At 37.4% G+C, this 14651-nt stretch overlaps 1 protein-coding gene across 2 annotated transcripts in view; it reads left to right on the top strand.

The window, feature by feature from the left end:
- DHX40 (DEAH-box helicase 40) overlaps positions 1-14651 on the top strand; it is a 57363-nt gene that overhangs the window by 23580 nt on the left and 19132 nt on the right. For both annotated transcript variants that reach the window (XM_049859992.1, XM_049859991.1), the window contains 2 exons: positions 2686-2766; positions 3362-3519. In XM_049859992.1, coding sequence (XP_049715949.1) covers positions 2686-2766; positions 3362-3519 — 239 coding nt within the window. The remainder of the gene's footprint in view (positions 1-2685; positions 2767-3361; positions 3520-14651) is intronic.

The raw sequence follows: 14651 nt of genomic DNA, 5'->3' as shown, positions 1-14651 counted from the left end.
CTATGAGTTGGAATCGACTCGATGGCACTGCGTTTGGTTTGTTTTTGGCTTTGGCACTAGGTTATTTTTCTATCTTAAGGTCTGTACTGTACTAAAAGTCCCCAAAATGCTAGAGAAAAAAAGTGACTCTCCCTCTTTTTTAAGATGTTTGTAGAATAAGGAGAGATAGACACAGTATATGGGATAGATAGCAGTGTAGTGTTTATAGATGTCAGAAAGAAACTGGAGATTCTCATTATTTTTCTTCATGTTTCCCATTTTTAAATCTGCAAAGGCAAAAACTAATATGGATAAGAAGAAATTGATAACTAGGATAGATTTGGAAATGAGAGAAAACCTACTACCATAAACGAGTTTATCTTCAGGCTTTAGACATTATTTCCTTGATATTAAAAGAACTTGCAAATTTAATGTCAGAGGCTTTGTGGATTATCTATGAGAAATTATACAGAACAGATTACCAGATAATAATGAGAAAGGCAAATGTCTTGGTTTTTCAACTGGGAAAAAGGGCAGATTCTGCAAAAAACCACCCAGTAAGTTTGCCATTGATTCCTAGAAAATTCTAACATGGTATGTTAAAAAATGGTTTAAGAGAATTTGATAATGCTTTATAGGCATCGAAATGGTTGAAAAAGAATACATCATTACAAACCATTTTCTTTTCAATTTGAGGCCAGGCCCATCTACATAATGAGCGCTTCACAAGAAATTTGTTGAATGAATACCTTATATCTCTTATAATATTTATCAAGATGCATTTGATGTCTTAGTGAATGAGGAAGTGATCTATAGATGACAATACCGTTGAATAGAGCATAGCTGGGAAATAGCCAAATTCAGAAAATATTGATTAATTTATAGTCTAGGTGGATTTTTTACTGGTAGTGTGATGAACTTAGCTCTTTCCTGGTAAACATTTTAAATGACGATAATGAATATAGATACTGAAGCCATGATTATCAGATTTATTGAGAGGAATATCTAACCTGATAGATGATTAAACCCAAAGTTTACAGTAACCTCAGCAGGCCAGAACCTTGAACTAAAAAAGGTAAAAGTCTGAAAAGATATATTTTATGTCTTGTGTTTCGGATCTCAAATCTTTTTTGGGTTTCAAGTCTTTTTCACATGAATAAGAAAATTCATGTAGAAAAGATTTGAAACTATCAAATTACGATAAGCTTGATATGAGCTTGCAGTTAAAATTCTGTTTAAAAACAATTTTAAAAATTCCACTTGCATGGACTTTGGTTATATTACTAGGCTATAGTGACCAGGTGACAGTGAAGTCCAGCATTCCTGCTCTGTGTTGGCCACTCTACGTTTGGAGTTCAGTGTTGGATATTATCATGTTTTATGAGGAGTTTGACAAACTAGAGTCTTCTTAGAGGAAGGTCATTGGACATGGCGTGTCTTTTAGAAACCAAATAACATAAGATACGCTTAACGAAATTGGTAATTGGTTGAATCAAGAAAGAAAAATAATTGTAGTGTTAACAAATCTAAAAGTCTTTCATATAGAAGAGATAGCTGTCTAGTTCAGTATTGTTCTAGAACAGAGCTCAGGGCAACTACTCATTTTTGTAAATACAGTTTTATTGGAACACAGCTATGCCCATTAGTTTATGTATTGTCTCTGGCCGCATTTGCCACAATAGCAGCCCAGTGTTGTGATGGAGACCATATGACCTACAAAGCCTAAAATGCTTTCTATCTGGCCTTTACAGAAAAGTTTGCCAGCCCTTGTTCCAGAAGATACCAGGACTGGTTGATACAAGTTGTAGGAAAGCTGACTATAGAACAAAAAAAAAAAAAAAAAGAGGGAGATTTTTGTTAGTTTGTTTATTTTTAAATAGAGCTGTCAGTCCCAGAATGGACTTTTATGTAAGATGGTGGACCTTTTGTTCTTCATTGGACCTTTCTCAAGGTGAGACATTGCAGTAGATGATCTTTCGTTCTAAGATTTAAGGTGGAAAAAAACTGTGCAGGTGATATTAAGTGATTATTGCTCCAGTTTTTTAAAAATGTATATTCATGTTTGGTTATATGTTAATCTGCTATACTTTGTTAATATTATAGCTAATTATGTTCTTTAGCGGTATTATGGTTATGTAAGTGAATGCCCTTATTTTCAGGAGCTGCATGCTGAAATATTTTGGGTTCGAAGTGGTATTGTATCTGCAGTTTGCTTTCAGATAGTTCAGCAGAAAATACGTACACACACATGCATACATACATAAAAGAAATACGGCAGAATTAATTGAATATACGTTATCTTTTATCTAAAAGTATTTTGAGGTACTCTTAAGCAATTTGTAATTTTCAATGAATTTTTTTTCACTGTTTTATATAAATGTAGTAAAAAAAAAAAAACAAACATTGGGAGTATAAAAGAGAGTAGGTGACATTGGCAGTGAGGGATGGGGTAGAATTAACATAGAAAGGAATGGTGAGAGTGTTCCAACTAAGGGAGATTAAAACGAAGTGCTTCTCAAATTAAATGGTGGAGTGTGGATCAGAAAAAAAATTCGTCCTTTGCAGAATGCTGATCATGATCCTAAAGTGGAGAACTTGAAAAATAGTAGAAGTAAAACCTTTTAAAGAAGTTTTCATTAAGTGTGCATAAAATCCTACCATGTTCAAGGAATGCAGTCTTATTTCATGTCTCATTTAAACACACAGATTTCCCTATTTGGATCCACCTAATGAGAGACTTATTTTGGAAGCCCTTAAACAACTTTACCAGTGTGATGCTATTGACAGGTAAAAAAAAAAAACAGCGATCAAAACAGATGTTGATCTGTTTTTGAGTAGAGTTTTATGTACCTTTCTTTATCAGTAGAAAATTACGTATTTGAATTAAATTGTTTTATCTGAAATTAAAATTTGTTGTCAGTCCTTCTTTAACCACAATTCTGAATTTAAAACTGTTCCATAAAACCATGCAAACATTTTTGGTCAATATCGATACTATTTAATAATTTCTGAGTACCATTTTAGTGCCAGGGATTATGCTGGGTACATAAAGATAATAAGAAAGAGCCAAAGTCCTTTTCTCATAATTGTGTGATGGTGTAAGATGTGATAATTATCATTGTCTCTTTCTTTAGTGACCCCCTCTATGCTCCTGGACCATAATTGTATCTTTTATTATACTACCTTATTCCGCCTCATTATTTAGTTTTTTGGATGTATTAAGGCTCTTGACAAGAAGGGGTTTATCAATGTTTATCTTATCACTGACCGCAGTGTTTCATATTTTTATATTGAACTGAATTCCTGGAAATGATTTAAAATAATCTGAATTATATAACTCTCCCAAGGTAGAAAGACTTAAGAAATTTTTCTTTCTGTTAAGGAGTGGTCATGTGACCAGATTGGGCTTATCTATGGTCGAATTTCCTCTCCCTCCACATCTGACCTGCGCAGTGATAAAGGCTGCTTCTTTGGATTGTGAAGATCTACTACTTCCAATAGCAGCAATGTTGTCTGTGGAAAATGTCTTCATTAGACCCGGTAAGAAGTTAATTGATCTTGTTTTACTAGTGGAGAGCAATAAGACTTGATTTCTGATCTAGTGAAGTGAAGAAATAGAACTGATACAATCTTTTAATGAAATTTTTTCCTTTGGTTTTCTTAATTATTATGACAATACCTACTTATTGTAGAAAATTTGGAATTTACTGAAAAATGTAAAATAGGAGAAAAAAGACCTGTAATCTAACCACAAAGAAGCAGTTAGCTACTGTTTATATTTTGGGGAATAATAAATAGTTTGTGTCTAGGTGTTTAGATTTATTGCATTTTATCTGATATATCATATCCAAAAGCTATTTCAGAAAACACGTGATGTTGAGGTTTGGTTTTCTAATACCCTTGTATTTCAGAAACGTTCTCTGAAACTGCCTGTATTATGATTTGGTTTTAATCTGAAGTGACCATATTCAAAATCGTGTAATACAACTAGCTCTTATCTGTAGTTGATATTCATGTTCTACTTTGTGAAGTGGTCAGCAGGATGTCACTGAAACTCTTTAGTTGTTGGTTGGTACAGGAGTTTTGGTAGTCTAATCTAGTGCTGAAGTTCTTGAAAATCTGCTTATTGGAAATTGCTGGGAACTCAGATACAACTTAGAAGTAGTCTCTGTCATGTTAATAATTAGTAACACCTGGTGATCTGTTTCAACCGTAAACCTGCTGTCTAGTTAGTTAGAACCTTTTTTTTAATCTAGTGCTGAAGTTCTTGAAAATCTGCTTATTGGAAATTGCTGGGAACTCAGATACAACTTAGAAGTAGTCTCTGTCATGTTAATAATTAGTAACACCTGGTGATGTGTTTCAACCGTAAACCTGCTGTCTAGTTAGTTAGAACCCTTCTTTAACTTAGACAGATATTTCAGGTGTGTTCTCTAGCTGAACATTTTATTGTTGTACTACAGCTAAGTTTTGCTAACAATATGACCTTTGACTAACAGATTCTTTGTTCTCCTTTCCATCATTTTTATTCTTTTGTATCCTTTCCCATTGTTTCAGGTGTAGTATCCTTGGGAATTTTTTTTTGTAAAAACTATTTTTTATTAGAAAATAAACACGTTGTTTCAAAACTTGTAATACTTAAAGGTGTTAATAAAAATGAAATTAAATTAATCATTTAATAATCTTGTTTTGACTGAGCAATTCAACTATGCCTTTATATATATATATATTTTATTAACTTTTACTGAGCTTCAAGTGAACGTTTACAAATCAAGTCAAACTGTCACATATAAGTTTATATACACCTTACTCCGTACTCCCACTTGCTCTCCCCCTAATGAGTCAGCCCTTCCAGTCTCTCCTTTCGTGACAATTTTGCCAGCTTCCAACTCTCTCTATCCTCGCATCCCCCCTCCAGATAGGAGATGCCAACACAGTCTCAAGTGTCTGCCTGATACAAATAGCTCACTCTTCATCAGCATCTCTCTCCTACCCACTGTCCAGTCCTTTTCATGTCTGATGAGTTGTCTTCGGAAATGGTTCCTGTCCTGTATGCCTTTATATTTTAAAAAATACTCAGCACCATTTGCTTTTAGGTCTCTGAGAATTTATTCTTAAAGTTTCTGGAACTTTTTTGGTCTGTCAAGCATAGGAATTTCTGAAGTACAAAAAGGATCCTCTCTGGGACAACCACAGATAAGTTAAGCAGTTATGATAGGAAAAAATCAGTGTAGATTCAATATGGTAGCTTGGAGTTTACACCAATCCTCACTCTTCCACTTTTGCTCAGGAGGGACATGCTTCAATCACCGAGGTATAATTATTTGGACTGTTATTAGCAGGAAAGACCAATTCTCATCATACAGTAACAGTTAATCTCTGGCACAGATGCTACTGGTCCTTAATAACTCATGATTTTAGGAAACTCTGAAAATAGTTTGAATATAGTTCAATTTTAAAAAAGCAGTTAAGCATATTTAATAAGGCTCATTACTTTGCCAGAGTGGGTGTCTACTGGTTTATTATCCTTATAAAACATACGTTCACGTGGAGGTGAATAGTCTTAAAGCATACTAGCATATTATTATAATTAACCTAAAATCTACTTTAATAAAATGTCTTTAATTAGAAGGAGCTGATGAAACTAAATCCAGAGTCGTGATAGGCAAGGCTTACCTTTTACTTGATGCTTGCTCTTTGGAAAACTACAAAGTATGTACTCCTATAACCAATCAAGGTACGCTTTTTCCATTTCTCACTACATTATTCCAGTTAGAGTTGGGCCAGAAATTAGCACTTTCAAATATTTCAGAAAACTCCTAGAGATGTTAAGTTTTTTATGAAGAAGAATGCCTGCCTGTTATTTTGCCTCGTCGATTTGCAGGACTCATCATAATTGTCTTACAGCACAAAGACAGCAGCAAGCTTATGTATGGAATTGATTAGGCGTCAAAAGACAGTTCTTCAGAGGTGAGGAAAAAAAGATGAGAATGGATGGTAGAATATTAGGTCAACCCTTACTTCAAAAATAGTTGGAGTTTTTGCTGACTTTTTACTATATACTCTTTACCAATGTAAGTAAAATGTACTTGTGAGAGAAAGGTGTTTGGTGTCTAGGACCTGTTTTCCTAAGTGGGTAAACAATATGTATGGGAATAGGGAGGTAATACAGGGAAGCCATTCTTTTGAGCTCAGGAGGAGTTGATGAAGCCCATATATGCATTAAAGAAGCCTGTGGGATATTCTAGCTGTGGCTAGTAGCTAATGTGTGCATCCAGAATTTACGCCGTGAATTGTCAGTGTTTCCTGTACAACTCAAAATTCTGGTTAGGGATTTACCTAATCCAGGGACCCTAGATAAAATAAATGAAATAGTCACAGAGATAAGAGCTCCCACTCAGCGTCTTCTTAATGTCTTCTTTTGATTGATATATTACAAGGCTCACTTACTAGGTTACCACCATTGTTGTGTGTTCCTGCCCACATGCCCCACAGTTTAACCTTTGAGGGTCATATGTAGGCCCAGAGACTATTTTCATGAAGACAATTTAGAAAAGTTCATCAAGTGAGTGAAGTACAGTGTGCCTCCATCTTTGAGTAGTTTTCTGGATACAAATAGGATGGTCAATCTCAGGAAAGAGACCTCTGTTTGATAGACATAGGCTCTTTATGATGAATCAACCAGATCAATTCAGTTTGTACCTGGGACGTGATACATCCATACTGAAAAGGCAAAAGATTGATTCTACATTTCTGAATACCTAGATGCTGCAAAAGCACCTCCACAATGCTGGCCTGCTTCAATATGCAAATATATGGTCTTGGTATGCCAGGGCTCCAGATAACAGCAAGCTTCTTTCTGAGCGACACTCCTCCTCTAGGAGCCCAGCGGTTGGTAGAGGGGTGTCCAGCAACCTGAGGTCCTCTTGGCCTGCCTCTCCTGGCATGGAACCACCAACTAATGAGCCAGAAACATGATTGGACCCTAGTATTCTTAGTGTGTTGCCCAGGGAAAGACTCCATTCTATGATTGGGGGCTGGACAGAAAAAGGGAGCCACTACCTCTCCAGGGTGGTATTATTACTGCACCTAAAATAAACTCTGAATGATCTGGCTCTTGATTAATCACTCTAAATCTCCCTACTTCCTCCCCTATAGCAGGAACTTGGTTCTGCTTATCCCACCAGAACCTTCACTTAGTGCCTTGCTTGTAAGATGAATTCCATACATGTTTATTGAACAAATGAATAAACCTCAGCTCATGCTGCTGCTATCCATATATCTTGGCTACCATTCCATTAATTGAGCATGGAAAAGCTCTTTTCTGCTTCTGTGCCTTTGCAATTTGCTGTTCCTCTGTTTGGAAGGCATTTTTTTTTTTTTTTTAAATAATTTTTATTGTGCTTTAAGTGAAAGTTTACAAATGAATTCAGTCTCTCACACAAAAACCCATATACACCTTGCTACACACTCCCAATTACTCTCCCCTTAATGAGACAGCCTGCTCTCTCCGTCCATTCTCTCTTTTTGTGTCCATTTCGCCAGCTTCTAACCCCCTCTACCCTCTCATCTCCCCTCCAGGCAGGAGATGCCAACATAGTCTCAAGTGTCCACCTGATCCAAGAAGCTCACTCCTCACCAGCATCCCTCTCCAACCCATTGTCCAGTCCAATCCATGTCTGAAGAGTTGGCTTTGGTAATGGTTCTTGCCCTGGGCCAACAGAAGGTCTGGGGACCGTGACCCCGGGGGTCCTTCTTGCCTCAGTCAGACTGTTAAGTCTGGTCTTATGAGAATTTGGGGTCTGCATCCTACTGCTCCTCTGCTCCCTCAGGGGTTCTCTGTTGTGTTTCCTGTCAGGGTAGTCAACAGTTGTAGCCGGGCACCATCTAGTTCTTCTGGTCTCAGGATGATGTAGTCTGTGGTTCATGTGGCCCTTTCTGTCTCTTGGGCTCGTAATCACCTTGTGTCCTTGGTGTTTGGAAGGCATGTTGCAGAGGGGAAATGCAGTCAGCCCGTCCTATGGTCAGGTTTTAAGTGTCTCCTTTGCAGAGTGGGAAACCCTGGTGGCGTAGTGGTTAAATGCTGTGGCTGTTAACCAAAACGTCATCAGTTTGAATCCACCAGGCACTCCTTGGAAACCCTATGGGGGTAGTTCTGCTCGGTCTTATAGGGTCATCATGAGTCGGAATTGGCTCCACGGCAATGGGTTTGTTTTTTTTGGGTTTGCGGAGTGGTCTTCTCTGATCTCTGTCTGAAGTAGCATCCCCGACTCCTGGTTATTTATCCCAAATTCCTGTTTTTTTCCTTCATGGAATTGTAGTCTCTAATTATCTTGCTTATTTATTTGCTCCTTGTCTCTTTCTTGAATTTAAGATTTAAGAGGGACTGTGCTTCAAAAAAAAAAACTTTTTTTTTTTTTTTGTGCTTCAGATTGGCTTGTTTATGGTCTTCAGACACCTGTCAGCAGTGACTGGGATGTAAAGGGAACTCCATGAATATTTGTTAAATGAAAGATGTTTAGCGTTCCTAGCCTGGAGCAGGATGTAGTCTAAACTTGGATAAGACTTTGCTTATTTCTCATATTGGGGTTATATATGTATAATTAATAGAGATCTATTTTCACAGTACTTTTCTTGTTGAATTCCATGAGGCTCTATAGATCTTAACTTATTTTGCCTTAGGAGAACTCAGCTTGTCTCCGCTCTTGAAGTGGGAAATACAGCTCTTTTAAGGAAGCTTTTTCTTTAACACCTGATTTTCTGATGTTTAAAGGGCAGATGCAGAAGCCATTCTTTATACCTTTGCCATTATAAATTCTTTGGGTCAGTTTGTAAGATATTTAGTCCTTTAAATTTAGAATCTTGATAAGCAAGGGTTTTGTCTGTCTTTGATGAATGATCCTGAGAAAGCAATCGTGTTCACTTTCACTCACTAGGTTTTCAGTTTGGAAAAATGTTCTTCCATGCTACTTGCTTTTCTATTTGCTGTGGCACTCCTTTTATTCGTTATATCTTCTTGACTCGTTTTCTGATCTGGCAGGTTTTACAGTCTTTTATAGAGCAAACATATTTTCCTAACCTAGTTTGTCCTTGTTTTAATGGATTATTTGTTCTTCCTGGAATTCTTTTTTTCCCAAGCCTTTTCCAATGTTTCAGGGCTAGTTTACATCAGGAAATGTCACTGTTACTTTTTCACAATTCTCTTTAAAAACAAAACATTAGAAGTATTCCAATTCATTCATTCTTAAGTTTGTGAGTCTTAGGACTTTTTTTGTTTGTTTGTTTACTTGTTGCTTTGTTTTTTGATCATGTCCTTCTAGTCTCCCATATGTTTATTTGTGCTTCTTCGTTTGTGTCCACTGCATTTTAGTTGCATGTATTGGCTCTTTTTTACATTGGCTTTCCTTTCTGAGCTAATTGATTTCTTGAGAGTTTTTTTTGTTTCTTTCTTTCTAGTCTTAAATAGGAAGATACATCCTTGGCTGTTGTTCATTCTGTCCTCCCTTTTTCCTCTTGTGTCTGTGTGTATGTATTTTTCATAAATTTGGAAATAAGCAATATTTTCTTTGAAATGTCTCTTTGTAGTGATATATTCAATTGGGGTGAGTTTAAAAAAAAAAGGAATTAAAAAGTTATAATAGTGGAGACCTACAAAGAAAAGACCTAATTGCTAATGAATAATATTCTTCACAGTCAAACTTTGATCAAGTACTTTGGTAAATGTAAATCTCATTTAAAAGAAATTTAGATCAGAACCAACTACCTTTGCATCCTAGTCACGTATTTCCCGCCCTTCTATTTGGTAAATGTAAATCCAAATAGAAGGGCGGGAAATACGTGACTAGGATGCAAAGGTAGTTGATTCTGATCTAAATGCCTGTTGGACTCCTCCCCTACCCCCCCCCCCCCCGCCCAACTTAGGCTATTAAGGGTCTGGTAATTCATATGACTAGCCCTGTGGGACATGAAACTGAAGATAAACATTTTTTACATTTTGTTATCCTTTAACTTAGTTGCTTGACACAAGGGGTATATAATGTTTTTGGCTGAGAATTTTTCACTGGTAAAAGAAGAGAGTAGGGTGAACTTTTGCCCTGTTATATAGTACATTGGTAATATATTAAGCTTTTTTTCCTAGAATCAAAAGAAAAGGCACTTCAGCCCTTGTACTGTTAGAGATTTGTTTTGAAGTTTCGATGTCTTTTAACTTCTGCTTCCTGTCTTTCTTGGTGTATCAGTATGGGGCACAGCTTAGTTTGACATATATCAGCTTTGCTTTCATCTTGTGGGGGCACAGTTTTTTTCCAGAGTTTCTGAGTAGACAGCATATTTTGCCTGTAGCCAAGATGAATAATAGAGTATGGTATCTCACTGGCCTTGTCCCCTTGTGTGCTATGAGTGTTGGATCCAGATTGGTTTATTATTGGAATAATTACAATGCAGGATACATTTTTGTATAAAAAATACTCTTTAGTTTGATCAATGATGTGCTGCCTATCCCAAATAGATTATAGTCTTAAGTGTCAGAATTCTTATTTTAGTAATCAAAATTGTAATAGTTTTTTCTTAGAAATATACTAACTACTGTAAATAATGTTGACTGGTTTCCATTAGGTAATATCAAAGCTAAAAATACCCCAAGAATTATTACAGAATATTGAAATGGAAGCCATGAAATCAGAGTTTTTTTTTTTTAATTGTACTTTAAATGAAGGTTTAGAGAGCAAACTAGTTTTTCATTAACAATTAATATACATAATTGTTTTGTGATATTGGTTGCCAACCCCACGACATGTTAACACTCTCCCCTTCTCGACCTCGGGTTCTCCATTACTAACTTTTCTTTCCCCTTCTGCCTTCTTGTCCTTGCCCCTGGGATGGTGTGCTCATTTAGTCTCTATTTGTCTTATGGGCCTGTCTAATCTTTGGCTGAAGGGTGAACCTCCGGAGGGACTTCATTACTGAGCTGTAAGGGTGTTTGGGGGCCATATTCTTGGGGTTTCTCCAGTCTCTGTCAGACCAGTAAGTGTGGTCTTTCTGTTTTATTTTTGTGAGTTAGAATTTTGTTCTACATTTTTTTTCCAGTTCTGTCCAGGACCCTCTGTTGTGATCCCTGTCAGAGTAGTCGGTGGTAGTAGCCAGGTACCATCTACTTGTGCTGGACTCAGCCTGGTGGAGGCTGTGGTAGTTGTAGTCCATTAGTTTTTTGGACTAATCTTTCCCTTGTGCCTTTGGTTTTCTTCGTAAGAGATCAGAGTTCTAATTTGACTCTGCCACTACCTAATTTTCTAATTGTGGGCCTTGCTTTTCTGTACTTCGTTAGTTAAAAACAGGAAGTAGGACTAAGGTGATCCAGCTCTAATATTCTTGTAAGACTGGAGAAAGAAATTGTTTTTTTCCTTGTTAGAATATTTAAATAGATAAGACTAACCTGGTATTAAGGTTTTTTTTTGTAATATTTTAAAATAATTTCAAACTTGCAGAAATACTACAAGAAGAGTAAAGGAAATCTTTTGTACCTTTTACCTAGTTTTACCAATTTTTAACATTTAGCCCCATTTGTTTTATTATTCTCTTTCTGTAGATTTATATTTGTAAATACACATTTTATTTCTTTTTCTGAATCATTGAGTAAGTTGGAAACAGCATGCTCCCTTATCACAAGATAGTTCAGTGTGTATTTACCAAGAACAAGAACGTTCTCTTATTTAACTGCAGCATTTTATCGAAATAGAAAATTTATTATTGATACAATTATTATCTAATATATAGTCCATATTCAGATTCTCAATTGTTTCGTTAATATCCTTTATAACAGATATTAATATCCAGTCTACTGTGAGGAAGATTTGCTTTTTCTCCAGAGTATTTATTTATTTGTTTATATCAGTATGGATTCATGGATTCCCATTTTACTCAGTGTGTTATAATCCAATACTAGCATTATTTATCTTAGTGTTCAGATTGCCCCCACTGGCCTAAATGAGAGTCCTTCAAATTGACTATGTCTTTTTTACATGTTCACATCATTCTTTGAACATTTTCTTACTTTTGATGCAAGAACCTATTCCAGGCTCATTTTATGTTTTTCCTGGTCCCAGTTCTGGAATCAGTCAGAAAGAACCCTGATTCCTTTTAGTGGGGAGTTATATTTGGAAAGCAAGATCTTAGCTTTAAAATCTGTGCTCGTTGTTTCTGATGTGCCATTGCTTCTGAGCTCTCTCAGTAGTCAGGGCTAGGAACCATATACGTGTATATGCATTTCTATATGTATATTAAAAATGATTTCATACTGATAGGCAGATTCCATCCAACACCACAGGGTACATTCTTCTCCCTTTCCATATTTGTAACTCCCTATTCCAGCAGTGACAGTCATGGCTCTCACTATTCTCAATATATTCTTTTTTTTTTATTCCTTTAGATGAAGGTTTACAGAGCGATAGCTTCTCATTAAACAATTAGTACACATATTGTTTTGTGACATTGGTTACCAACCCCACAACATGTCAACACTCTCCCCTTCTCGACCTTGAGTTCCCTGTTAGTAGCTTTCCTGTTCCCTCCTGCCTTCTAGTCCTTGCCCCTGGGCTAATGTGCCCCTTTAGTCTCTCTTTGTTTTATGGGCCTGTCTAATCTTTGGCTGAAGGGTAAACCTCCAGAGGGACTTCATTACTGAGCTAAAAGGGTGCCTGGGGCCATACTTTCAGGGTTTCTCCAGTCTCTGTCAGGCCAGTAAGTCTGGCCTTTTTTTGTGAGTTAGAATTTTGTTCTACATTTTTCTCCAGCTATGTCCAGAACCCTCCACTGTGATCCCTGTCAGAGCAGTCAGTGGCGGCAGCCAGGCACCATCCATTTGCTCTGGACCCAGTCTGGTGGAGGCTGTGGCAGTTGTGGTCCACTAGTCTCCTAGACCAGTCCCTTCCCTGTGACCCCGCTTTTCTTTATTCTCCCTCACTGCAGATGGGGTGAAACCAGTAGAGTATCTTAGATGGCCGCTTACAAGCTTTCAAGACCCCAGTGCTACTCACCAAAGTAGAATGTAGAACATTTTCTTTGTAAACTGTTACGTCAACTGAGCTAGATGTTCCCCGAGACCATGGTCCCCATAGCCCTCAGCCCAGCAATTTGGTCCCTCAGGGAGCTTGGATGTAACCATGGAGCTTCTATGACCCTGCCCTGGACAAGCTGTGCTGGCCTCTCCAGCACTGTGCACTGTCTTACCCTTCACCAAAGTTACCACCCATCTATTGTCTGTTGTTTTTCCATCCCCCCCCCACCATAGCCATCAAAGATTGTTTCTTTTTGTGTATAAACCTTTTCATGAGTTTTTATAGCAGCAGCTTCATACAATATTTGTCCTTTTGTAATTGACTTATTTCATTCAGCATAATGTCCTCCAGATTCATCCATGTTGTGAGATGCTTTGCAGATTGATCATTGTTCTTTATTGTTGCGTAGTACTCCACTGTGTGTCTCAACAAAGGTGGAAAAGCAATTCAATAGGTAAAAGTATATCTGTTCAACAGAGGTGCTGGGACAAGTGAATATTCACATAGAAAAAAACACTTGATGTCAGTGATATTTATGGATATGAATCATAATAACAGGGCCTGCCAAAGCACTAAGAAAGTGACCTTTTCCTTTGTTTTGTTATACTTAGGATTGGGTTTCTTTTTATTTATCTATTTAATTATTTGTTTATTTATTTATTATGCCCTAGGTGAAGGTTTCCAGCTCAAGTTAATTTCTCATACAAAAATTTATACAAATACTGTCATGTGGCCCTAGTTGCAATCTCTATAATGTGACAGCACACTCCCCCTTCCCACCCCGGGTTTCCTGTGTCCATTCAACCAGCTCCTATCACTTTCTGCCTTCTCATCCCGCCTCCAGAGAGGAGCTGCTCATTTAGCCTTGTGTATCTACTTGAACTAAGAAGCATACTCTTCACGAATATTATTTTATGTTCTATAGTCCAGTCTAATCTTTGAAGAGTTGGCTTTGGGAATGGTTTTAGTTCTGGGTTAACAGAGAGTTTGGGGGCCATGTCTTCTGGGGTTTCTCTAGCCTCAGTCAGACCATTAAGCCTGGTCTTTTGACTTGAATTTGAGCTTTGCATCACACTTTCCCTCTGCTCAGTCAGGGACTCTCTGTTGTGTTCCCTGTCAGGGTGGTCATTGGTGGTAGCTGGGCACCATCTGGTTCTTCTGGTCTCAGATTGATGGAGTCCCTGGTTTATGTGGCCCTTTTGTCTCTTGGGCTAATATTTTCCATGTGTCTTTGGTGTTCTTCATTCTCCTTTGCTCAGGTAGGTTGGGATCAATTGATGCACCTTAGATGGCTGCAGGAAAGCTTTTAAGACCCCAGATGCCACTGACCAAAGTAGGATGCAGAAGATTTTCTTAATAAACTTTATTATGCCCATTGACCTAGGTGTTCCCTGAAACCATGATCTCCAGATCCCCACCCTGGCTACTCTGTTCCTCGAAGTGTTTGATTGTGCTCAGGAAGTGTTGTAGCTTTTGGTTCACTCAGTTGTGCTGACTTTCCCGGTGTTGTGTGTTGCCCTTCCCTTCACCTAAGATAATTTTTGTCCACTGTTAGTGGAAACCCTGGTGGCATAGTGCTTAAGAGCTATGGCTGTTAACCAAAAGGTTGGCAGTTTGAAT

Source organism: Elephas maximus, chromosome 19 (genome assembly GCF_024166365.1).
Source record: "Elephas maximus indicus isolate mEleMax1 chromosome 19, mEleMax1 primary haplotype, whole genome shotgun sequence".
NCBI classification, from domain to species: domain Eukaryota; kingdom Metazoa; phylum Chordata; class Mammalia; order Proboscidea; family Elephantidae; genus Elephas; species Elephas maximus.
The sequence above is the reverse complement of the archived record's forward strand: the minus strand, read 5'-3'. Positions and strand labels throughout refer to the sequence as shown.